The sequence below is a fragment of the Rhinoderma darwinii genome, chromosome 4 (assembly GCF_050947455.1).
Source record: "Rhinoderma darwinii isolate aRhiDar2 chromosome 4, aRhiDar2.hap1, whole genome shotgun sequence".
Taxonomy (NCBI): Eukaryota; Metazoa; Chordata; class Amphibia; order Anura; family Rhinodermatidae; genus Rhinoderma; species Rhinoderma darwinii.
This window is the reverse complement of record NC_134690.1, coordinates 206,501,019-206,528,357: the sequence shown is the minus strand read 5'-3', so window position 1 is coordinate 206,528,357 and position 27,339 is coordinate 206,501,019. Positions and strand designations below refer to the sequence as shown.

General features: G+C 41.6%; 1 protein-coding gene across 1 annotated transcript in view; it reads right to left on the bottom strand.

The window, feature by feature from the left end:
* Positions 1-27,339, bottom strand: part of NT5E (5'-nucleotidase ecto) — an 89,403-nt gene that overhangs the window by 4,616 nt on the left and 57,448 nt on the right. Inside the window, exons 5-8 of the mRNA XM_075862106.1 lie at positions 16,765-16,919; positions 15,247-15,355; positions 7,316-7,465; positions 4,648-4,848 (exon numbers count right to left, since the gene is read on the bottom strand). Of these exons, the coding sequence (XP_075718221.1) occupies positions 4,648-4,848; positions 7,316-7,465; positions 15,247-15,355; positions 16,765-16,919 (615 nt within the window). The remainder of the gene's footprint in view (positions 1-4,647; positions 4,849-7,315; positions 7,466-15,246; positions 15,356-16,764; positions 16,920-27,339) is intronic.

Here is a 27,339-nt window from a genome sequence, read left to right as displayed (position 1 = left end):
CACCGATCCAGCCAAATCCTGTTCCAGCTGAACATTGGAGTACAAATTAGTGTTATGTATCCAATCACCAATGTGCCTACAGATGGCCGCTAAATTGTAATATCGAATAAGTGGTAACTATATGCCTCCATCAACTTTGGGCAGTGCCAATTTTTTGTATGCAATCCCAGGTCTTTTCTTCTGCCACAAGAATTGTAGAAATTCGGTCTGTAATTTTTGGTTACCTAGGTGCTTGATCAATATGGGTATGGTTTGCATTAGATATAGCAGACGAGCAAAGCTTATCATTTTTAAGAGAGCAGCTCTCCCAAACAATGACAACGGCAGTGACGCCCATCGATTTAGTTCCTTATGAATTTTTTCAAGCAAGGGTGAATAATTTAGTTTATAGAGGGAAGAGGGAAATTTGCCTATTTTAATCCCCAGGTATGTGATATAAGATCTGGCTATTTCCACCGTACCCTGCAAGGGTGGTCTTGCCCCTGATTCCTTCAAGTAAAGTAATTGACTCTTTTGCACATTGACTTTATAGCCTGAGAATGACCCAAAGTATCGTAGCTTCTCCAGCACCCCTCCCCAAATGATCCCCAGGCGATCTTAGAAATAGCAAGAGATCGTCAGCAAAGCATGTCAGTTTAATCTCCTGACTGCCGACCATTATCCCTTCAAAATCCCTGGAGGACAAAAGATGTCTCGCCAGCGGTTCCAAAGCCAAGTCGAACAACAATGGAGACAGAGGGCAGCCCTGCCTTGTTCCCTTCTGTAAATGGATCGGTGCTGAAAGAAAACCTGTAGTGAACACCCTAGCTACAGGTTCTGAATATAACGCTTCCAGGTAATTCCTAAACAATCCTTGTATCCCAAATCTTTCTAGAACTAACCTCAGCCAATCCCAGTGAACATTATCAAAGGCCTTTTCGGCATCTAACGTTAAAAGTGCTGGCGAATCGTATCCGTCCATGTTAGTAGTCCTCATTGCGTCTTGTACCGCCAAAACCGTGCGTATGTTTTTGACCGCCGACCTCCCCTTAACAAAACCCACCTCGTGTGGTCCAATCAAATCTGGGAGAAACATGGCCAACCTGTCGGCCAATATCTTCGACAATATTTTAACATCCTGATTTATCAAAGAGATTGGGCGATAGGAACCCCTAGTTAGTCGGATCTTTCCCTTCCTTGTACAATACTTTGATATAAGCTACATTGCCCGATTTCAGGAATTCCTTATTTAAAAGCATATGATTATACACCGGCAATAAAATGGGCGTAACTTCCTCCCTCATAAGTTTGTAAAAGTCGCTAGAAAACCCATCTGGCCCTGGCGCTTTGTTATTCGTCAATGATTTAATGGTTGATATGATCTCTTGTTCCGTGATCAATGCATTTAACGATTCTCTATCAGAGTCTGAGAGAGATGGTATCGTTAAAGAGTCCAGAAACTCCCTCCCCTCAGTCCTCTCCGAAGTATCCTGTGCATATAGCGCAGTGTAATAATCTCCCAGTATATCATTGACGATCTTTGGATCTTTCTGTAATTCCCCGTTCCCATCTCTCAACCCCCCTATGTGAGTCGGGCGAAATTGCCCTTTCGCCATTTTGGCCAGCAGGGAGCCTGTTTTATTACCATACCTAAAGAAATGCGCGGTTGTTTGCTCTCTCTGGAACTTTTCTTTTTTATCTAGACACATTTCAAACTCTGCCTTAGCCGTAAGCCAGTCACCCCTAAGTGCTAGTGTGGAGTTTGCCAAGTACGCTGTGTATTTCATGCGAAGATTTCTACTAGACTCGTTATAAAGCTTTTTGGTTTTTCGTTTAAGCGACGCCACAAAATAAATGATCCTCCCCCTCATCACTGCCTTGGCTGTGTCCCAAAACAAGTGGCTGTCCTCTTTATGAGCTTGATTTTCCTGACTATATTCCAATAACCAGCCCTTCAAGCATGATTGAAAGGATTCATCAGTTGCCAAAAACGAAGGAAATTTCCACAAGATATCCGACCCCCTTTTAAATGTATCTGCCAAAATCAGAGAAACCGGTGAATGGTCTGAAATCACCAAGTCCTCTATTCGAGCACTAAGGATCCTAGGGAGGAGCACCGGAGAAGCCATAAAGTAGTCAATACGTGACCATGCGGTATGCGCATGGGAAAAGTGAGTGAATTCTCTACCTAATGGAAATTGTGTTCTCCATACATCTACCATGCCCGTGGAAGACAGTAATGGGGCCAAGACTTTATCGTGTGTTCTTTCAACCAGTACCCTACCATCTCCCCTTCGCCTGTCCTCTGTTGTGCATAAGACTGAGTTAAGGTCCCCTCCCAACAGAATCTGAGGTTCTTTATCCGCTAAAAGTTATCCTTCCAGGAATTGAAAAAAGACCCGATTGTTGTCATTCGGTGCATATATACAGTACAAACTCATTCTCCCCATTGCGCCCTCTAAGATCACATGCAAATATCTGCCCCCCTCATCCTGCTCAGAAGTAATCACAGAACAATCAATTCTTTTGTGTATGAGGAGTAAGATGCCCGCCTTGCCATTGACTGCTGGAGAACCCATTACTGTGCCCACCCATAATTTGCGCTTTCTCTGGAAATCACGTTCCAGCAGATGGGTTTCCTGCAGAATCGCTATATCCGCTTTCAGCTTTTTCAGGTGGCGAAGGACCATCATGCGTTTATGTGGGGACTGCAGTCCCTTCACATTCCATGTTATTACTTTAGGCATCTCACAGTAATGGCAAAGCAGACCTCATCCACCGATACAGTTTCCCCCCTCCTCCCCCCTCCCTAAACATAAAACAGAATTGAAACCCCAACAACAGATCATTACTAGTTTCAGACTTCTCTTTTTTCGCACATTTTAGCGTGGAATCTCTGTACATTCCACCACTAGGAACCCCTTGGTATACCATGAACCCCCTGTATATCAGGAAAGTATCGACAAAACCTTACACTCCCACCCGACTCCATACAAAAATTTCCTCAAGCCTCACTTCAGATGCGCCATCCCCTACCATTAACATCAGTAAACCGCATCCTCCGATGCACCGATAGGTATAACAATTGTGTCCCAAACAATGTGAAACAATGTGAAACTTAAAATAACATGAGTCTCCTTCCATCACCGCCTGGACATCTCCCTTCAGTCCGGAGAAGAAGAGGTGAGATCCCTCCTGGTACTCCTGTTTCTGGAACATCCCCTGCGAGGCAGTCCATCCCTGTATGTCTGGCTATCTCCATTGTTGTCTTTGGACAAGCTTTCCACAAATTTAGCCGCCTCCCCTGGAGAAGAAAACTATTCCACCCCACCACCGGGCTCGAAGATCTTGAGAATGGCGGGAAACATCAGAGAGAACCGAATGCGTTTCTGGACCAGTAGAGAGCACACCGTGCTGAAAGCACGCCGCTTGCATGTAACCTCAGCGAAGTAATCTCCGAACATTAAGATTCTGTTGCCTCGCACTCTCACTTGTGCCGAGGACCTTCGGTAGGCCTGTAACACATTTGTTTTATCCACATAGTCCAGGTACTTCACAATAACTGGACGCGGTCTTGCTGGGGTGCCATCTTGGGTAACACTTCGCATCGGTCCCACTCTATGAGCTCTCTCCGCTCTCAGCGGGGCTGGCAAGCCCAGAGCCTGAGGCAATTCCACCGCACACAACTTTAGCAGCTGGCCTGCTGGTATAGACTCTGGGAGCCCAATAATGCGTAAATTGCTCCTTCTCGAGCGATTCTCCAGGTCATCTACTTTATCAACCAGCTGTAGATTGGAAGTTATCACCTTCTTCACCTCCTCCTGTGTTCCCGCTAGCTCATCCTCCAATAAACTGAGATGTTGCTCCAAATCGTTAATTCGTTCCGCCTGAGCGGAAACATCCAACTGTATCTGATGTAATAATTTCGACACCGTCGCCTCCAAAGAAGCTGTAATATCTGGGGGTATAAGTTTGGCTACTTCTATGGCCAAGGCTCGACATGAAATGTTCATATTGTGAGGCATAGTATCAGGCTCACCTTCTGCCACTGCTGGCTGCACCAGAGGAGGTTGTGATGCCGAGCGCGAGCTCGTACTCCTCGTGTTCCTGGTCGGCTCAGGCGCCATTTTCCCCAGCGGCAGCATGTCGTCAGTCTGCAGGGCCTGTGAATTTAATCCTGGGGTCCCGGTTTTCACTAGGAATCTCTCCATACGCCGGAGAGAAGCCTGTACGTAGGGTTGTCGGCCAACAGCCTCAGGTCAGGTATCAAAACCTCGGGACCCCGGTTTTTGAGTCGGGTGAACGGAGCTCTCCTTACTCGCGTCTACTCATGTGCGCGCCGGAACCGGAAGTCATAGGATAATGTTTAAATTATTATGACCATATGCAGTGAAGAATTTTTATTTTGACCTCCAAGAGCATGCCTAATTCAGCAATCACCTTAAGAGGCAGGCGGGGAAAAAGTGGGAAACAAATTTTAAGAGTGTTTTTTTAAAGGGGGGGTGGTTGCGACACAGATTGACTGTGGAGATCAGGCATGACCAATTCAAAGGTGCCCATAAGACAAAGCGTATAGTTTGTTTATCAGGCCTTTCCTGCAATGGATGCACTGTCCTAATTTTGAAGCCTTTATTTCTGTTTTATACACATGAAGGATCTACTACTTACCGCTATCATGTTTCAAACTCTCATTTTTCAGCATACTAAAACCATCTCCCCCTTCAGCAATGTAAGCTGGAAGAACGATTTTGTACACTTCATCCATTTGCACTGGAATATATCTTGGTACCCGACATTTGGTGCATATAACTTGTAATCTGACAACTCTTTCTCCAGGATCGTTATTTGTATTGTAAACCACTTTGATTCCTACAACAAATAAATAAGGGTGCATGAGTACACTATTTTTTGGAGGATTATAGCGAGTAAAGAGATTATTTTTTTTTCCTTCCTACGATTAGTGAATTATTTCCGATAATCTTTAGTTTTGCTGAAATTTATTGCACCTCATGCAGCAAGTGTCATCCCTGAGCCCCTTCTGGTATAAATTGGCCCCTATGGAGTAATATAATGCTTGGACACACAAGTACAATAAAAAGTGGAGCTGAGCAAAATGTAACATGGACTTCCTTCCACTTGTGTTTTTGTCATTTATTTCAGTTTTTCCATAGAGATCAAATTTATCTGTAAGAAAATACATTCTACTTTGAATTTGTAAAAACAAACCGAAGACTGGAAAATGAATCACGTGCCAAGACATATATAATTGCATTGTGTGGTGTGTTAGTTATGTTAATGACTAAATGCTTGCTTTGCTCTTTAAAACTTTTACACATTTTTTTTATAAATTACTGCAGGTGTTAGTTATTCCATACCAAGAATATTAAGCAGAGCCAGACAGCCTTCTTAACTTCACTTAAAAGATTTTTGGGTGTTTTTCTTAATGCCAAGAGGACCAGGATAAAAACATTTTTTTCTATTTTGCCTCTTTGTATTCTGCCAGTCAAAACTTTTTTATTTTTTCTCTCGACATAGTGGTACAAGGCATTGTTTTTTGCGGGAACTTTGTACTTTATTTGCGTACCATTCAATGGGCCCAGGGCTGTCCTTAAAAGGATCCTGCCCATGCTTCAATAGATCCTGGGCTGTCATCTGCCTACAGTTATCCTCTTAGTCTCTACTTTTATAAGCCGCGATCAGCACTGATCATGGAATACTAGGGGTTAAATGGCAGAGATCCGAGTTTTCTCTGATCTCCGACGTTAGAGCGGGGCTTCATCTTTGTATTACAATAGATGACGTGCTCTTGATATAATGTATATACCACAGTACACGTTTTCTGCGGGATACCTTTGTATTGAAAAGCATAGTCGGCTATGCTCCTGATCATGTAGGCACAATAGCAAACATAAAAAAACATATATACCACATTATAAGTTTTTTGCGGGATAACTTTCTTTTGAAAGCATAGTCGACTTAGCTTTTCAATACAGTAACAGGACACGCTTTTGGCATATTAAGGTCCATTTAAAGCAGGAGTGGGGAACCTTTTTTCTGCCAAGGGCCATTTGGATATTTATAACATAATTCATGGGCCATACAAAATGATCAACTTAAAAAGTAGCCTGCTATATATGATCAAACATTGAATTAACTCACCCCTAATGTGATTGCTAGAACGGCTTCTCTTTGGTGAGGTGTGTGGTGTTAGCCGGTATTGATGATGTTGCTACTGCGTCGGTCAGTCTGGAGCGCAGTCGACTCTTTGCAATGGTAAGTTTTGCAAAGAACTGCTCGCAGCACTAAGTTGTTCCGACTTACCTACTTAAAGGGGTTTTCCATCAGGGACATTTATGACATATCCACTAGATATGTCATAAATATCAGATAGATGCGGGTCCCACACACATCTCTAGAACGGGGCCCCCTAAACCTTGTTCTGCCTTTCTGCGTTCCGGCTGATTTCCAACCATGATGAAGAAAACCGCATAGCTCACTGAGCTGCGCTGTTTCCGTAACTCCCATAGTAGTGAATGCTGTTATGGAAGCAGCATAGCATGCGCGTTACGCTGTTTCCGTAACTACTATTCAGTTCTATGCGACTTACGGAAACAGCGTAGATCAGCGAGTTACGCTTTTTTCTTCTTCATGGTCGGAAATCACAAGCTTCAGCCACAACACAAAGAGGTAGGGCGGGGTTTAGAGGTGGGACCCGCATCTATCTGAGATTTATGATATATCCTGTGGATATTTCATAAACATCCTTGATGGAAAAAAAGCCCTTTAAGCCTTCTGACCTCACTTCATGCTTTTAGGACAGGTCCTATGTCTACACTACAGATACATTTCTACATTTAGGCCTCAGCTGAGTTTCTATATTTAGGTCAAGAGCAGGAGGAGGGCAGATGGAGCCAAGTACTGTCATTCACTACTGGTGAATGAGGATGTGGCGCGCTCCTCCTCCTCCTCCTAAATGTAAGTGAGTAGGGTGGGCAGACAGAGCCAAGGAGGGAAGGCCACGGTGGCAGTGGCGGTCACAGTGAGGTCGGGGCGTGCTGTGACGAGAGTGGACCAGTCTAGTCACCCTACCTCACGTCACTGGCATGTTAATATTTTTCTGAGTGTGCTGCATTTTTTTTTGTGGTGCTTTTTCTCCATTAATTATGGATACACATAGGTCTGCATAAAAACTGTAATCACAAAACAGTAGAATTTCCTCAATCAAGACAATTTGCAAAGTTGTTTAAATTGGAACAATAAGGTTACAAACCTTTTAAAAAGTGTATACTAATGTACTTTGAAATCTATCAGAAAGAACATGAGCAATTCAACATACCGCCAACTTGCAAAAACTCTCCAGTACTAGCCCCATAACGATTCACGCTGTGCTCAAATGCTTTTTTGAGAGTCGATCCTTTAACTTCAATTAGATCAAAAGTACCTCCAAATGGTAACACGGATAATAAGTCTTCAAGAGTTATGCTTCCTGTCAACCAGATAACGTAGCTATTATTATTTCAAGAAGTATGTCAGCATATTTTATAGTGTTTCGTCATAAAAACCAACCTACTGTACAAGATAACATACAACATCAAGTGTGACTGAATAGGAGAGGCATGTAGAGTGCAGCGGAGGGGAGGTCTCCACCAGCTGTAAAACAGTCATATACATTACTCTCTGTGTGTGAACTGTGTACTGTATGCAAACAAATGCAATACCCATATACGGAGCGATCTCCGACATCTCAGGGACAGAAGTTTAGGAACGTGGACAAGGCTTCATACAAACAATATACACGTGTCAAAAAGAAATATGAATGCAAAAAAAGTCACATGTCACAGATGCATAAAACGACTTTAGTCACGTGTCACAGATGCATAAAACGAAATGTCTTTCTTCTTGATATATTTGTGGTGCAGCAGTTCAATGAAAATCTCATGCAACTCTCATGCAACTCAGTGTGTTCCCCTCCAACTGTCAAGCTATTACAAAAGGTCGGATATTATGTATTGCGACAACTGTGATAGCAACTTTTGCCTAACAGCCAGACTCCGCCGGAAATTGAGCTGCAGGAGAATCATAGGTAGATGCATATTAATTTTACAAAATATCAAGGAGAAAGTCATAGAGGGAAATTTATTAAGACTGGCGTTTCATGCGCCAATTTTAATATAAAGATAGCTGGAGTAAGATGCATCTAATTTAATAGAGGCACATCTCTGGCTGTCCATGCGCCAGAAAACAAACCTATGCCAGATAGGAGTAAAATTCGAGAAGCCGCAGAAATGGAAAAGTCTCAGAAAACTGGTGTCGGGAAACTGAAAGAGAAACGCTAGCTACGAGCTGGTGTGGATTAGCACTATAATTTAACTTTTCTGGCGTAAAGTATAGTAAATTAGTTGGGCCAAGGCGGTCCCGTCCCCTCTTGTTGATGCTTGACCACTTTTCTGAAAAGTGGCGTGGACGGTGTAAATGCATTAAAAGTGAAATTTTTTTTGCACAAACTGTGACTTTTGATGCATTTGATATTTTTCAATGCTAGAAAACTGGGGTAGAAAAATTAATAAATTACCCTCACAGGGTCATAAAAAAGTTGCACACTAGTCACATGAAAAGTGACACTAAGGGTGGATTTACACGAGCGTGTAATACGTCCGTGCAGCGTGCGTGATTTTCACGTGCGTCGCACGGACCTATGAAGGTCTATGGGGCCGTGCAGACAGTCCATGATTTTCACGCAGCGTGTGTCCGCTGTGTAGAACGCACGACATGTCCTATATTTGTGCGTTGTTCGTGCATCACGCACCCATTGAAGTAACAGCAGTAAAACTAGGAAATGAAAACAGAAAAGCACCACGTGCTTTTCTGTTTACAAACATACAGTGTCATAACGATGGTGGCTGACACACGGAGCTGTTATGTACCATTTGCGCGCGCAAAACGCACACGCTCATTAAAATCCGGCCTAACTGTGAAACAGTTAGGCCATGTTCAGACGTTGCCGAATTTTTCCGCTGCAAATGTTGGTGCAGATTTGGGGCAATTACGCAATGAATCTGCACCAACATTTGCATATTTGACAGGTAATTCAGACATTGCAGAAAACACAGCGGACTTGCCACAGATTTCAGTTTTTGCATTGCAAAGGCTGAAATCCGCAGTGAAATTCCGCTTCTTCTCCGCTATGGAATGAACAAAATCTGCACCACAGCCTAATTTTCGTACAATTATTTTCTGCAACGTCTGAACTAAGTTTCCTAAAAATGTATAAAAACAAATGTAAAAAACGGCTGCATTTACTATAATTTTATACTAGAAACTGGCGTAAATTATAGTGGAAATCTACACCTGTGTCTGTGTGGTTTCCATGTGTTTTCCGTTTTTCACCTCTGCAAGAATTTCCTGGTTTCCCTTTGCTTTCTTTTTTTGCATTTCTTTAGCAACTGATTGGTGAAAAACGGACAGCACACAGATATTATGGGTCAGAGTGCTGTCCATTGTTACAACAGGCAGAACACAGACAAGAAACATGTTCATGTGAATAAAGCCTTAGTTTCTGAATTTCGCAATGATTGTGCATTCCTTTTACCACAATATTCTAATCTCCTTTTCATTAAATAAAAAATAACAAACAAAAGGTATATTGTAAATAACCTAAACTTTAGTCACTTTGTTTTTTAATCACCATGTTTCCTGTTTCTTTTCTAAAGTGATGATGAAGGAGTTATACATGTTTGGGATTTCCAGTGTCCATCAACAAGAGACCCTCAATTCATTTCATTTCAAGTCTTTTGCAATTTCTCCTATTTCATCATGCTTTTTTCCCCCTTCAGAAACTGTCTCATATTTAGAATTTGAGTAGAAGTGGGAAGTTTAAAATATAGAAAAGTTTAGAACCCAGCCTGACGCTGCCCATTTTGGTGAAATCAGCCGTGCATAACTGCCTGCATTTTACCATGAATTGCCGCGGTTTTGGAAAGCTGTTATCGAAAACATGTTTTTTTACATGTGAAGCACATAAAAACGCAGCATACTACTGCAACATGTGAACCCAGCCTTAAAGTCTGTTATTGTTGTATTTAATTTACTTTACTTTACATTACTGTTTCCAATGTCTTTGCTAAGGCACAAAATTATTATTCAAATGTAATTCTCACCTTTAAACACCATTTTACAGTTCATAAAAACATAAAAATGTGTATGTTACTGCTATTGGGGTACTGTGGCTGTCACTGTTCTGGGGCTTTGTGCCTATCACTGCTATGGTAGGCACCATGGCTGTCCCTGCTATAAAGGGGAACTGTTGCTGTCACTGTTCTATTTTAAGGAATTTGAAGGAGTATTATCATCTCGGACATTTATGGCATATACACAGGATCCGCACCCGCAGCTCTGGGACCCGCAGCTATTTCCAGGAAGGTGCCCCCAGACCCTCTGTCATACCTTCTGCCACTGTTGCTGGACTCCAGCCACTGAGATACAAGGTGGTCAGGCTTTCCGGGAACAGCTGAGCACGTTTTGCTACACTGTTTTCGGAAGTCCCATAGAAGTGAATGGTTGCTATGGAAACAGCGTAGCACAGGGTGCCCCGTTCTAGAGATAGATGCGGGTCCCAGAGGTGCGGTGGACATTTATGTCATATCCTGTGAAGATGCCATAAATGTCCCAGATGGGAATACCCTTTTAAACAAGAATACAAAAGAGAGAATCTTTGTGTCATACACCAGCTCCTAAGAACATGCATGAGGCATAGCACAGTATATCATATTTACCTGAAGTATTACGTTTTGTTGTTGCCCTTGGAAGAAGTACAATCTAAAATATAGCCATCAGACATGAATAGAGTGTGCACCCATATCTACCATCTAATTCTGAGTTACAGCATGTTTTATTGTCCATTGTTAGCCAGAGCTGAATTCACAATTCTGCTGGATATTGAGCCCAAATCTCTTAGCTTTTTGTGTTTGTTCATTATATTTAGGGTATGTTTTACATGAGTCACTTTTTGTGTCCATTTTTGCCGCAACCGTAATTATCGTTGCAAAAACGCAACAGATTTGATCAAAATGGTGTGCTTTTACCACAAATTACCACAATTGCAGCTAAAACTGCCACAAAAAAGGACTAACGTAAACATACGCTTATAGAATTTGTTCTGGTGATTTGTATTCTGTACTTGGTGTAGTAATTTATTTAGTAGGGAATACTAAATGTATCAGACAGCACTGTACTAGGAGTGTACTTGTCAAAACGTATTCCAGTAACAATCTGTAAAATAGTGATTGCAGCTCTGGGCTACAAAGCAGGCTGTAACACAGGATATAAAAAGTAAGAGACTATATATAAACTATAAAATGATGGTTGAATGGGAACAAAAAGTTTTAAGTGCTTGAATGCTGCACATTATATGCTTCCATCACTATTTCTTCCTTTACTTCAAGCCAGCTTTGTGACATTAGTATTTTTCTATTATAATTTTTCTGTATATTCTCCAAAACTTTTTGTTTTGGTAGAAAATGCAAAAATATCATCTATTTATATTAGGTTTTTAATTGTGGATATGTGTATTGATGTATATATACCGATCAGCCATAACATTAAAACCACCTGGCTAATATTGTGTATGTACCCTTACGCCACCAAAACAGTTCTGCTCAGTAGTAGCATACGCACCATAAGACCTCTGAAGGTGTTTTGTGGTATTAGGCACCAAGACGTTATCAGCAGCTATGGATTGGACTTGTTTTATCAGCACATCCCACAGATGCTCGATCAGATTGAGATTTGGAGAATTTGGGGGCCAAATCAACACCTTCAACTTTTTGTCATGTTCCTCAAACTATTTCTGAACAATTTCTGTAGTGTGGCAGGGCGCATTGTTCTGCTGAATAACTCCGCTGCCATTAGAGAATACCGTTGTCTTCAAAGGGTTGTACTTGGTCTGCAACAATGTTTAGGTAGGTGGTACACATCTAAGTAACATCCACATGAATGCCAGGATCCAAGGTTTCCCAGCAGAGCATTGTCCAGAACATCACACTGCATCTGCCGCCTTGATTTTTCCCATAGTGCATCCTGGTTTCATCTCTTCCCTAGGTAAGCACGTGTTCGCCCACATGATGTAAAAGAAAACGTGATGCATCAGACCAGGCCACCTTTTTCCGTTACTCCATGGCCCAGTTCTGATGCCCACGTGTCCATTGTAGGTGCTTTCAGCGGTTGATGGGATCAGCATGGGCACTCTGACCGGTCTGTCCCTATGCAGCCTCATCCGGTCTGTCCCATAGCAAGATGCTATGTACTGTATGTTCTGACACCTTTCTATCATAGCCAGCAGCAACTTTTTCAGAAATTTGTGCTACAGTAGTTCTTCTGTGGGATCGGATCAGACATTCTAGCCTTCGCGCCCCACATTCATTAATGAGTCTTGAGCGCCGATTACCCCGTCACCGGTTTACTGGTTGTCCTTCCTTGGATCACTTTTGGTCGGTACTAATCACTGGTCGGTACTAATCACCAGGAACACCCCACAAGACCTACCGTTTTGGAGATGCTCTGACCCAGGCTTCTAACCATCACAACTTGGCCCTTGTCAAAGTCTCTCAGGTCCTTACACTTTCCATTTCTCCTGCTTTCAAAACATCAACTGCAAGAACTGACTTCACTTGCTGCCTAATATATCCCATCCCGTGACAGACGCCATTGTAACAAGATCACCAATGTCATTTACTTCACCTGTCAGTGGTTTTAATATTATGGCTGATCGGTGTATACTATATGTCCATGCTAGTTATGTACAGAATATGTTTTGTTATTATTTTAAGTTAAAATTTTTATAAAATTTTGTGTGGAGAAAAGTACAAATCAATGCACTCTTTCAAAATGGTTTTATAGAAACTGGAACCTGATGGTGTATTACTTTTATTCAGCACTAGTCTTCATACCTATGAGTTTGTAAAAGTCTGAGTCAGAAGGTTATATAATGTGTGACTTCAGTGTTGGTTTGTTTACCAAGGGATGTTTCTCGTTGATGTAATTGACATTTCACAGGCGTAAATAAAAATAGACGGAAATGTCTATAAATGTTTCACTTGGCTTCATATAATAAGTTTACATGGAAAACAAATGTATCATCGTAATGAACACAAACAATAGCACACAGGTACAATCAGATTTGAAATGAACATTATCATAACATATGAAAAGATTTCTAAAATGAAAATATTTGTGGGAAGTTCAGCTGAATGGGCTGAGAGTGTGAAGAGGAAAAAGTCAGTCATTCCACGTTAGTTTCCAATTTACCGACAGGAAAGATATACACAGTGCAGTAAAAATACAAAATCTGAAAACATGAACTTCAAACAAGTAAAATACACAAGTAGATATTATATGTAATGTAGGCCCCTGTACTCTCTCAGAAGGGCCTACACCAGGGCTTCTCAAAAGTTTTCTATTGGGGCCTCACCACCAAGAACGTGGCATTGCCCAGTCATCACCATTTATGATCAAAGTCCAAGCCCAAATTAAAATAATTGCTAAATTTGCCTTTTATTTCTTTCCAGAACTTAGTTTAACATTAAAGGAAGCTCAAAAGGAGTCAGTCATGCTGCTAACCCAGCGATTACTGCCGCCAGGGAAAGGACTGTGCAGGTTATGATCAGTCTGTGAAAACTGCCTCACACTTTGAGAAGCATTAGTTCACATAATTAATTGAAACAATGCAAAATTAAAGAAATTTGAGAGATATTTTGGCTTTTTGATATTATTACTAGACATAATCTCAATATTCCAGTAGGTATATAAATCACTCTGTTTGGGTAATGATTAACTGAATATTTATTTTCTTTAGTCTTTGATGTATCATCTATTGAGAGCTGCTACCTATCTCATCAGAGGCTCAGGCTGCTGATCTATTCCTCCCCCATGCTTTACACTGAATTCCTGTTTGTTCAAAATTGACTGCACCCTTTCCTTGGCAGTTATACAAACTGTCACTGCAGTTTGCAATCTCTATTCTACTTGTTATCACAGGCAACATATAGACTAGTAGCACACTTGGAACTCAGACCTAAAATGTTGTGCACCCGAGTCTTAAAACAATCCGCTAAAAACCCAGAGTAGTATCGATACTTAGAATATAATTTTTTTAAAGAAATAAACTATCTTTTTTCATCAAGATACACGCGCAGCACACCAGCTGCCTTTTTTTGAATCAAGTCCGACTACACAACACACCTGAATATTAATTAATTAATCTATATGTTTTGTTCCTGCCAATATACTGAATATTCCTTTGGTTTAAATGAAAAGATTTCTATTATTAGATATTTGATAACTGGAATGTCGATTTTGTACCACCCCGATGTAACAACCTTGTAAACTATTATATTACAACTGCGATATTATGTCTACATCATCTATCTAACTACATGCAGTAAATGGTTACATTTTAAGCCCACCCCTAGGAAGTCACCTGACTAATGCTACTCACTATATATATATGTGATTTAATTTGTAAAATAGCAAGCTATGATTAAGGACCCCACTGGTCTGAAACGCGTAAGCATGGTCCCGGGATTTTTTGTTTTAAACATGACCTAATAAACCTTATAACTTTTATCTTGAGTGCTGGATATACCTATTCCATACACCACTATTGCCTTGATCACCTACTGTCGACACAGGACCAGTTTGGGAATATCTACGAGCACCTGCAGTACTTGGATTCATTTATACCAACTTGCATCATTCAAACGCAATGGAGGCACAGTGGATATGTGGTGAGCAAACTTTTTGTAACACTTTCCCTATTTTTGTACTTAGAATAGACACAGACTTTATTATGTCACTTGCAAGGTTAAACCAGAATGTTGCATTAATACCAATGCCCTTGTTGTACCATAGCCAAGTAGGAAACTGACATGTTATACATTTGAACAACAGATTCTTTGTTCGGTGTTGGAAAGCAATGACAGAAAACAAATACTAAATTTACTTGCTGAATGTACATAATGCCATGTGGCTCAAACTGTAGAATAGAAAGATCAACTTTATCATCTGTACACAGGCTAGTAGATGATGAAGAAAGTGGTCATTGCTGCTCTGATGGCCCTATAGCGACCTTCTGCATAGTATAGAGAGAGCGCAATCTTTATTATTAGGAAACTGTTTCTAGTAACATACTTCATATGTATTTACGACCTCTCACGGGACATTAATATGTTGGACATATTGCCAGGACAGGTTACAGTGACTCTCTGCTCATACCATTACTGGATTTCTCATCAATCGACCCTCTTATTCCACCACCGTTCATGATGCACAGAGAAACATGGTTCCACCTTACTTCATCAGGATTCCGAATATTGTTATAGATCTTAAAAAAAAGAAAACACAACACAATCCTTACTATGTTTAATGAAGCCAGCATAACAGAAAATAAGGTGAGAGGATTACGTCGTAGTTTTTAGAGAGTATCTGCCATAGAAACAGATCGTAAAATTAGCGTAACTATAAGGCCAGGTCAACACATCACAGAAATGTTGCAGATTTTCTGTGCAAATTTACGTGCAAAAAAACCTCACCGGCTTACCGTACCAGCCATGTGGATGAAATTAGAACAAATCTCATCTACCTGCTGCAGAATTTTTCAGCCTTTCAATGTAGGGCGGTGAAATCCACAGCAAAACCTGCTTGTTACACATCCGGTTTTGCGTAGAAATATGAAGGCAGATTTGAGCCGATTTTTTTTGTGTGGACCTAGCCGATTTGTTGCTGATTTACATTGCAGATTCTGCATTACAAATCTCCAGCAATTTCCAGATTTCAACATCCCATCCACATTTACCAAAAAAATTCGGCATGGAAATTTAGAGCATGCTACAGATTTAAAATCCACAGCATTCTCAATCTGTTGCAGAAATTCTTTAGACTTTGGAATGCATTGAGTGAGCTCCCTTGGCAAATCTTCGACAAGATTCGTGACCAAATCCGTATTTAACAAAAATTAGAAAATGCTCTTAAAAGCAGTAATCTGGGATTGCAACGTTTCTCAATACATGTCCCGCCTAATTCCCAATGAGAGGCTTAATTAGCACATGCTGCATGTAAAACCGCTCCAATGCATTATTCATGTAAATTAGTTGTTGAGAGAGTCAGGTGATCGGTCTTGGCCAATCAGCTAAACAGGACACAGCTATTGGGCTAAAAGGAGTGGCTTTCCAAGGTAAAACAAAAAGGAATCCTGTAGAGCCGCCATTTTATTAGTCATATAAAACAAATGTACTGGTGACCCCATTATTCTCATCCTATTCTGCAGTTCTTCAGGCAAACATAAAGCACTCTAAATGAGCACCCCATATCTCCGCTTTCTGGGCACATATTAGTATGACATAAAAGTAGAATTATACGCTTACCTCCATCAGAGGTGTAGCTATGTGGCCCAAATGCATAATCTGTAACAAGGCCTCCCCACCCCCCAAATAAGCCATTTGTAAAAACTGGTGTTTTCTTATGTGTCAGAGGGGCTTTTGGGGCCCAGGGTTGACTTCTACCTCAGCACCGCCTATAGCTATTCCCCTGCCTCCAAGCCTGCATTTGCAGGACTGGTTTCAATTGTCTTTTACATTATTTCCAATATCTAATTGTTGTAGAGTATACAGCAGCTACTATGTACTAAAATGAAAATAGCTGTAATTGAAAATGTTTACAGGAATACTTTTCAATGCATGATTTTGGATTAGGTGAACAGAGAAATAAATATCTCAGTATATTACAGCTTCCTACCATAGCATCGCATATCAGATTTCCCAAGTTGCACTCTCGAAATCTACACTCCAGAGAAGAACCATTTAAAAACACTAAGGTTTTTCCAATTTCTTGAGCAGAAAAGTTAGTTAATTTCTCCTTCCATTTGTTAATTTCCACTAAAAGTTCTGGATCTAGAAGAGAAATATAGACAGTTGTGTCACTATATACAGTCATATTATAATTTGATTTGTCTATTGTATCCCATTGCACTTATACAAGCAGTGCAACTTTAACTGCGATATTCACATCAACAGATAATATGTAGTGTCTCTTCTCATTGTTTATCAAATCTGTCCAACATTAACAAAAATCTCTCCAAACCCAACATTCTAAAACCTGTCAAAGGTAGAAACATTTTTATTTCCTGTTCCAGTTTTTATTCAATCAGGTTATTGCATACGTAGTCATGGTTGTGCAATATTTGCACTAAACTACTATTTCACAAGAAATGAAATTAAACAATAAAACAATAAAAACATTAAGCATTTACAATTGTGGTGCAAAGTAACATAATAAGTTATTTACATATCAACAAGAAACACCAGCTATACAGACCAGTAAATCATAAAGACTAGAGCAGTGAGGTGATGTGCATTAAATCCGAGTTTACGTTATTTAGGCACTATGGATGACCCTTCTATAGTTCATTATGGCAGATACTATTATATGGGAAATAAGGATGCAACTACTATAGGGGCACTATAAACTGATCAGCCATAACATTAAAACCAACTGTGTAGGTTGGTTGTGTAGGTCCCCCACGTGCTGCCGAAACCGCTCTGTCCCATCAAGGCATGGACTCCACATGACCTCTGAAAATGTCCTGTGTTATCTGGCACCAAGACGTTGGAAGGATCCAAGGTCTCCCAGCAGTACATTGACCAGTGTATCACACTGCCTCCGCTGCCTAGTTTCTTCCCATAGTCTATTTTGGTGCCATCTCTTTCTCAGGTAAGTGTGACACACACGTGGATGTAAAAGAAAATGTAGTTCCTCAGACCAGCCCAACTTTTTTTTATTGCTCCATGGTTCAGTTCTGATACTCTTGTGCCTATTAGAGCTGCTTTTGGTAATGGACAGGGGTCAGCATAGGCACTCTGACAGGTCTATGACTACACAGAACCCAATCGCTGCAAGCTGCAATGCACTGTGTAATTCTGACTCCTTTCTATCATAGCCAACAGCAACATTTTCAGCAGTTTGTGATACAGTAGTTCTTCTGTGGTATCGGGGCAGTCAGGTTAGACTTCGCTCCCCTACTTTTCCTGCTTCCAACACATCAGCTTCAAGAACTGACTATGTGCTTGCTGCCTAATATATCCCATCCCGTGACAAGTGCCATTTTAATAAGATAATTCATGGTATTTACTTCCCCTGTCAGTGGTTTTAATGTTATGGCTGATCGATGTTCACACAGAGTTTCTTGGCGCTGATTTTGACTTGGAAACCGCATCAGAATCAGCTCCAGAATATGGCCGAAATGCCCCCCCCCCCCACCACCATTGATTTCAATGGAAGGCAGAGGCTTTTTTTCCCCAGGCAGCGTTTGGCCTCTCGCGGGGAAAAAAGCGGCATGTCCTTTCTTGCAGCGGTTTCCCACCTCTAACCCCCTATTGAGTCAATGGGAAGCAGAAAAACCTGTGGCGAGCGTTTTTCAAAGCGTTTTTTTGGTCCTTGCATTAGCTTCAATGGCCGCGAGTGAAAAAACCCAACGAAAAAAAAAGAAAAAATACATGCTGGCTGTTCAAAATCTGCCTCTGAGTTTCTCTGCCTGCAAGAAACTCTGTGTGAACAGGGCCTAATTGTTCCCTGCAAAACAACAAATACACAACAATGACCCATTTGGTTTACATCCTGATGATTCAATGATCAGTGACAAACGTTATATTATGCAGGCATACCAGACTTTAAATAATGTACTGGTGCAGAAACCCTGAGGCAGTTAGTGCCACATTCATCACAAATAGCTAGAAAAAGCAGATAGCACACAAGTAGTTGCAGTGAATAAATACATTATTCACCTGGTGATACAACTATTCAGCATGTGAAATATGGTGTAAGTCTCATATGTAAATACCATTAAACAAGATTATTGGTTTGATGTATTCAATGGCTTTATCAATTAACATAGTCAAATTACAAATAGATAATAATAATAATAATAATAATAATAATAATAATAATAAAAAAGATTATATCATGTATGAATTTTTTTCTAAAAACTCTTGTAATCATAACATATTTGGATCATTTATAATCTACAGTATTTGTAATTTGATAAAGAGGTTGTTTGATGACAACACGAGCTTGTTTTGTGGCATCTATATACTGTATTAGCATTGAACAGTTCCTGATATACTTGATAAAGACTTCAAAGCCATAAAATCACATCACCAGGAGATTACTGATCTACTGCAATTACCTCTGTGCTGTCCCCATCTTCTATCTCCTAGAAATGTTACATTATTGGCATAGTTTTACCCTGAAAATTGGGCTGTTACACTATATGGGCAAATAACTGCAAAGCCCCAAACCTCCTCTGGCATTAACATCCACTGAAAAACTGTGCGCCAGGAGCTTCATGGCATGGTTTTCCATGGCCGAGCAGCTGCATGCAAGCCTTACATCACCAAGCACAATGCCAAGCGTCAGATGGAGTGGTGTAAAGCACGCTGCAACTGGATTCTGGAGCAGTGAAAACATGTTCTGTGGAGGGACAAATCCCCCTTCTCTATCTGACATTCTAATGGAGGAGTCTGAGTTTGGTGAATGCCAGGAGAATGTTACCAGCCGAACTGCGCTCTGCCAACTGTAAAGTTTGGTGGAGGAGAAATAATGGTATGGGGTTGTTTTTCAGGTGTTCACACGGCTTATTTACGGACGTAATTCGGGTGTTTTACGCCTCGATTTACATCCGAAAATGCGGCTCGATAGCGTCGGCAAACATCAGCCCATTGAAAGCAATGGGTTTTACGTTGGTCTGTTCCCACGAGGCGTAAATTTACGCGTCGCTGTCAAAAGACGGCGCGTAAATAGACGCCCGCGTCAAAGAAGTGCCTGTCACTTCTTCAGACATCAATGGAGCCGTTTTCCATTGACTCCATGGAAAAACAGCTCCATTTACGTCCGTAATTGACGCAGCGAAAAGCGCCTCAACATGCCATGAAGGCTGAAATTACGGAGCTGTTTACTCCTGAAAACAGCCCCGTAATTTCAGCCGTTATGGACGCTGCCGTGTGAACATACCCTTAGTTTCCGCAATGGGAAATCTTAATGCTTCAGCATACCAACCTTCTATTGTATGCTTTGTGGGAACAGTTTGGAGAAGGCCCTTTTATGTTCCAGCATGACTGTGCCCCAGTGCACAAAGCAAGGTCCATAAATACATGGTTGGGGGAGTTAGGTGTGGAAAAACTTGACTGGCCCGCGCAAGGCCCTGACCTTAACCCCATGGAAGATCTTTGGACAGAGCAAGAACAGAGAGTGTGAGCAAGGCCCTCTCGTCCCACATCAGTGTCTGACCTCACAAATTCTCTTATGGTTGAATGAGTAAAAATTCCCACAGACACACTCCAAAATCTTGTAGAAAGCCTTCCTAGAAGAGATTAAGCTGTTTTAGCTGCAAATGAGGGACCAGCTCCATATTAATGCCTATGGTTTAGAATGGGATGTCCGAAAAGCTCCTATAGGTGTAATGTGTAGGTGTCCCTATACTTTTGTCCATATAGTGCATATGAAATAAAACTATGGTGAAAAAAACATGTTTAAAACTCCTATTTGAAGCTTTTGCGGATATAGAGTAAAAAAAGAATAAAGAATGCGATAAAATACCCCTCTGCCATTGGACTCTGTAGCAGTGGTGTATAATACTTTATTATTGTTTGTTTGGCTATCAATTCAGAGTAGGGAAGATTCTAGGAGAATGTTTCTTGCCTGACTAAGTAGTGGCCGCTGAAAACTTTAGAGGAAGAGGAATAATGAACTGTGATTTTTTTTCATGTTTTTTTTCATGGTTCCAGTGACAAGAAAGCTTCTAGAGAATTGTATGCTGACAACTTTGTGGCAACACTTCAATGTGACAATTCCTTCATGCGCTAGTGAGGTCCTTGAAAAATGAGTTGGTGAACTTGACTGACCTGTACAGAGACCTAAGTTTAACCCCATCAACATCAATTGGCATGAATTGGAATGCTAACAGTAAGCCAAGCCTTTAAAGCCCGTGTCCGTGCCTAAACTTGTTAATGTTGCGGAATGGATGTGAATTCCCTCTTCCACATTCAAAATCAGTTTAAAAGCCTTCCTAGGATAGTTTAGTCTTTTATAGCAGTAAGACACTGACTTACTCAATATCAATATTAATAGCATTGTTTTGGAATGAGATGTTCCACACGTACATGGATGTTAGTCCACATACTTTTACCATGTAATTTATCCCCTGAATAGGTAGTATGGTATAAATCGTGGATAAAAAGGCCTTATCTGGTTATAACAGGGCCAATAACTACACCATGTTCATTTTGGCTTCCTTATTCTTTTGGTATGATATTGTAGTTTCTAACTGCTGTCATCTGCAAAGGCTTCTCTTTCACCGGTACTATATCATTGTAAAATGCCCTTGTGTGCCCAACAAATTTCTATATTAACAAGTACCACGGCCAACAAAAGAAGGTGCTGAACAGGCAAAGTGTAGCAAAATTTCAATAGTTTATTAAAGGGGTTATGTGGGGACCAAAAATTATTAGCATTATTATTCACTGCAGTATGTGAGTACACTCGCTAATATACATACCGGTCCCCCGTCACGCTGTTTCTGAGATTTTCATAGATTTTTATAGAGCTGACGGGGGACCGGAAATGCAGTTGAACAGAATTCTTTGATGACGATACGACTCATCGTCATGTGACCGAGCTTGCTGTACTCCATGTACTCGCTGTACTACTGCTCCTTCTTGGACATGGAGTTCAGCGGGGTCAGTCACATGATGAAGAGTCGTATCGTCATCAAAGTAGACTGTGCAACTAGACTTCCAGTCCCCCGGCAGCTCTATAAAAATCCCAGAATCAGCGCGATGGGGGATCGGAATGTATATTAGTGAGTGTACTCACATACTGCAATAAGTACACTGCTAATCATTTTTGGTCCCCGCATAACCCCCTTAAATCATCATGAAAGATAGTCATAAAACATAATAAAATACAGAGCATCACATGCACTAGAGCGTACATTGGACTGACTGTACAATATAGCAAAATGTGTACACAATTAAAGTGCGTATGTGCTTATCATAATAAGACAACGTCTGCATATGAAATCAATGTCAAAGAAGTATACGGGAATAAACATTTTCCTCTAGAGGCGTATGAGCTGACATAGGCAGTGAGGGATATCTACATAAAGAACATTATAAAAGAGGTAAAGCTAATACAGACCAGACTGATGACCGCACCAACCCAACGCACTGAAGCTTTCTCAAGGGGTAAACCGTGTGGATGCTGTGTGGCATGTCCCAATATCGAAAGAACAACTACATATTTTTGACGCTACCGGTTCGACAGAGTATGTAATCACACATGCTATCTCTTGCAATACTACTGGAGTGCAACTTATTGTACACTGGATTGACATGGCAGGAATTAAGGACAAGGGAACATGTCCTGAACATTATGGCGTCCAAAGGTGAACAAAATGCGACGAAGCTCAAAACCATACCAAGACTGTGATGGCTACCTCTTGAAAGTCAGAGGGATTAACCAGATTCTGACTAACTTCAGAGGGGGGATTTGGAAGAAATTGTTAGCCCGCCTACAGGGAGTCTAAATGGATCTTTACCCACGATACAATAAGTCCAAAGGGGCTAAATGAGAACATTAGTTATGTTCCTTTCTTATAACATTTCTTTCTTGCCCTTGGTGTATTATTTGCTAGTATTTCTCCTCCATAGAGTTAATGATTCTATGTGGTTTTAACATTTCTCTTTGTATTTCAAGAGGCCTTTCTTGGCTTGTATACTAAGACACAGAACTCAACAAAAGATTCCCTAGGAGATTCAAGTCACAAAAACAGCCTAAAGATCTGGCCTAAAGAAGTGTCTCGAATAATTATTTTCTCTGAATAATTAATTATGAAATATTTAATTTCAGTAACAGGGGTGTTATCCAGCATGTAACAGTCACAATTATTTATAACTTTGGTTTTGTGGTACCCAGTGAGTATGTAACACTCCTACTATTTTGTAAACCTCGACAGATTTCTATAAGAGCTCATGGCTATTTTACATTTGGGTAAAAATATTGTTTAAATGTATTCTTCACAGTCACTTTATGTGGTTTCATTATTTTACATTATTGTCATTATTGACACTTTGTAATATATATCTTTTCACCATTTATTGTACACTGACTAATCCCTATGAACATTAGTACTGCATTATAAAATATATTTTATTTTCCTCAAATGGCATAACATATATTGTATGAGCACTATTTTGCACTGAACAATCTCTTTAATTGTTAGTACTGTATTATTACATACTAGCTTTTATACCTGGCATTGCTCGGGAGGTTGACTTACGGTATAGATAGAGTAAAAGCTCACTATTTAAATACCCAGTTATTTGTTGTAAGGTCCCATGCAAACGACCGTAGAATTCGTCCGTAATTACGGACCCATTCACTTCTATTGCCCATGGACACCTTCCTGTAGATTTACAGGAAGGTGTACGTGCCATAGAAAGGCTCCGCAAAAGATAGTACATGTCCTGTTTTTGCTTTTTACGGACCGTGCTCCCATACTTTATATGGGAGCACGACCCGCATAATAATTAGGGAGTATTAAAAGTTAACTTACCTGCTTCTTCCTCCAGTCCGGCCTCCTGGGATGACGTCTCATCCCATGGCACCTCTGCAGCCAATCACAGGCTGCAGCGGTCACATGGACTGCCACGTCATCCAGGGAGGTCGGACTGGATGTCAAGAAGGACGCGTCACCAAGGCAACGGTACGTATGAACTTCTTTTACTTTCAATCGCTGCGGAAACTCTGCCCAAAAGGGCTGCTCCTTCTCTCTTTCCAGCACTGATAGAGAGAAGGGGCTGCCGATTTGTGTAGAGAAAACGGGTCCGTAAGTACGGGTGGAATACTGGTGGCACCGGAACCAATGTTATTGGAAGCACCATTAAATACCCTTAACACTATGATCACATGATCAAAAAAAATGTATTCCCTTTAGGAAATAAAAGTCCTAAGCCAGGGCTCCTAGACCAAACTACGAAGTGGTGGATGAGGTGTGGGGACTTCTGATTCATGCCCATTTGGCATCATTTTTCCTCGCTCCTCATCTTTACCATTAGTCCCTCCATCGATCATTGCTTCTCCCTGCATTTTAGTCCCTCAATCGCTCATTGCTTCTCCATGCATTTTAGTCCCTCAATTATACGAGACAGGACAACTGTCCTGCCTCTGTGTAAACCCGCTGTGGCCAACATCGCAGTGCTGTTGTATTAGGCAATTCAGTGAGGAATGATGTACGTTGCAGCCAATTATCGGCTGCCACGTCATCAATAAGGGGCGGAGCCTGTCAGTGCAATCCGTTACCTGTGGAACGAGTGTCCAATCAAAAATAGCTATTCCCTGATTTTAAACCAATGAAAAATCGGGCTTCAAACAAACTTTCGAAAATATATATAAGATATTTTAACTTCATTTAAATAGCATAACGTATGATTTATGTACTACTTCGCTTTTACTATTCAGTTGCTTTTATTGTATTTGCTCCCTGATCTTATTCGGGTATATTTGCATTACTCATTATTTATTTTTGGATGCCACACTTTTGCACTTTGTATTGCGCTACTTTAACCTTTTGCACTTTGTATTGCACTACATTAACACTCGCATGGGTTGACTTTCATCACAGCGCAGCATGCATGTCGTGTATTTTTCTGTGCAGCAACAAAATGAAACTGTCCTAGGCTAAACAGTGCTACAATGCAGTTTTAGTCCAATTGCTTAGTAATGCGATTACTGTCTCTTTAAAGTCCGCTTAAAAATAATCTATGATGATAATAATTCCCAGTACAGGGGATCCACCAGGACCAGTAACATTTGCAGCCTAGGTACCAGTGGCGTAACTACCGCCGTAGCAGCAGTAGCGGCTGCTACGGGGCCCGCGGCATGAGGGGGCCCGTGTCGCCCGCCAGCACGGGCCCCCACCATGGCCGGAGGCTCCGCTAGCAGCCGCTAAGGCTGCTACAGCGGGACGCCACTGAACACTACGGCAGAGCAGGGAGGTATCTCCCCGCTCTGCCATTAACTGGTTCCCAACCGCTGGCTGTATTTTTACGGCCAGCGGTCAGGGTCCTTAAAACCTGAGCCATAGACTTTCTACGGCTCGGGTTTTAACTTGCTGCCCGCGCGATCGGGCAGCTGAATGTCGGGTCTCCGGCTGTCTGTGACTGCCGGGGACCCTGAGGAGAAGATAGAAGCAGCTTTCGCTGCTTCTGTCTTCTCTGATCACTTGTACACAGCGCTGAATGCGCGCTGTGTACAGGAATAGAGACAGCAGCAGCGGCGCTGTCTCTATTCCTCCCGGTGATCATGTGACTGGCAGATGGCTGCTGTCTTACTAGACCCAGCACAGCCCTATTGGTGACAATCGTCACTATGAGAGGGCTGATTTCCCCTGTAACTGGGGCTGCTGTGCAGCTCCAGTTACAGTGGAAAAACATGGTGTAAAAGAAAGAAAAAATATATATAAAGTTCCCCAAAGGTCTTCTTTGACCTTTGGGGGACAGACCATAGTAATAAAAAACTAATAAATTAAAGTGCAAAAAAAATGTAAATAATAAATACACATAAAATACCCACCCCAAAAAAACGTTCCCCCCCGCCAATCATTGTTGTAACGCTAGCGCTGACCCAATTACCCTAATATAGACATGTAATATATAAAAATTTACGGTAGACAATGACGATCACAAATAGAAGGTCTATTTTAGGGTAAAACTATGTTATTACCAAAAAAAAAATAGCTGAAATGTAAAAAAGCTTATTTTTTTAATATTATTTTCAAACTTTATGAATAAAAATTCTAAAATAGCAAAAAAGGTGTGTATAAAAACGATAAAAAAAGAAACCGGCATTGTCTACGGAAAAAACGTCGCAAAAATTACGTCGTTAGCCCAACAAATAAAAAAGTTAGAGCCATTTAACTAACACGTGCTAAAAAGGGCTAAACGGTGTCTGGTCCTGAAGGCGCAAAATAGAGCAAAAGACATGTATCCCCTATCCACAGGACATGTATCCCCTCTCCACAGGACATGTATCCCCTCTCCACAGGACATGTATCCCCTCTCCACAGGACATGTATCCCCTCTCCACAGGACATGTATCCCCTCTCCACAGGACATGTATCCCCCCCCTCTCCACAGGACATGTATCCCCTCTCCACAGGACATCTACAGGACAGGGATACATGTGTGATCGCTGGCAGCGATAGGGAGAACGGGGGACTGAAAGTCCCCTGAAGTTCTCCATCACAAACCTCGGACTTCCGGGGTCTGTGTCGGCAGCTCCGTAGAAATGAATGGAGCGCCGGTCGTGCTTGTGCGCATGCGTGACCAGCGCTCCTTTCATTTTTATTGAGCTGCGCAGACGCCGGAAGTCAGAGGTTTGTCATGGAGAAGTTCAGGGGACTTTCAGTCCCCCGTTCTCCCTATCGCTGCCAGCGATCACTCATGTATCCCCTATCCTGTGGAGATCCTGTGGAGAGGGGATACATGTATTTTGTAGGACACACTGTAGGTCGCATTTTTTTGGGAGGGGGGACGCTGTATGGCGTTCCCTACAGGGGGGGGGGGACGCTGTATGGCGTTCCCTACAGGGGGGGAATGCTGTATGGCGTTCCCTACAGGTGGAGGTGGCTGTATGGCGTTCCCTACAGGGGGGGGGAGCTGTATGGCGTTCCCTACAGGGGGGGGCTGTATGGCGTTATCTACAGGGGGGCTGTATGGCGTTATCTACAGGGGGCTGTATGGCGTTATCTACAGGGGGGCTGTATGGCGTTATCTACAGGGGGGCTGTATGGCGTTATCTACAGGGGGGCTGTATGGCGTTATCTACAGGGGGGCTGTATGGTGTTCTCTACAGGGGGATGTATGGCGCTATCTACAGAGGGGGGCTGTATGGCGATATCTACAGGGGGGGGGCTGTAAAAAATGCACTATCTACAAGGGGGGGGGTTGTGTGACACCCAGGGGAGGGGGGCCCCTGTCAAAAGTTTGCTATGGGGCCCAGTCTTTCCTAGTTACGCCCCTGCTAGGTACCATGGTTACTCTCAACTACATCAAATTCAACAGTTTCTCCAGTGCCCACACTATGCATTATTATGACAAGCTATTCCTCACTATGGCTCTATAATGTACAAACATTTCTTTCATGGTATGATTCTGGTTAAAGATACATAGCCTTGCTTCTCGTTAAACCCACAAACAGTATCCGGTACCTGGGTGGTTATCACTTGCTTCTCAATTTTTTCTGTCAGAGGTTCTACAC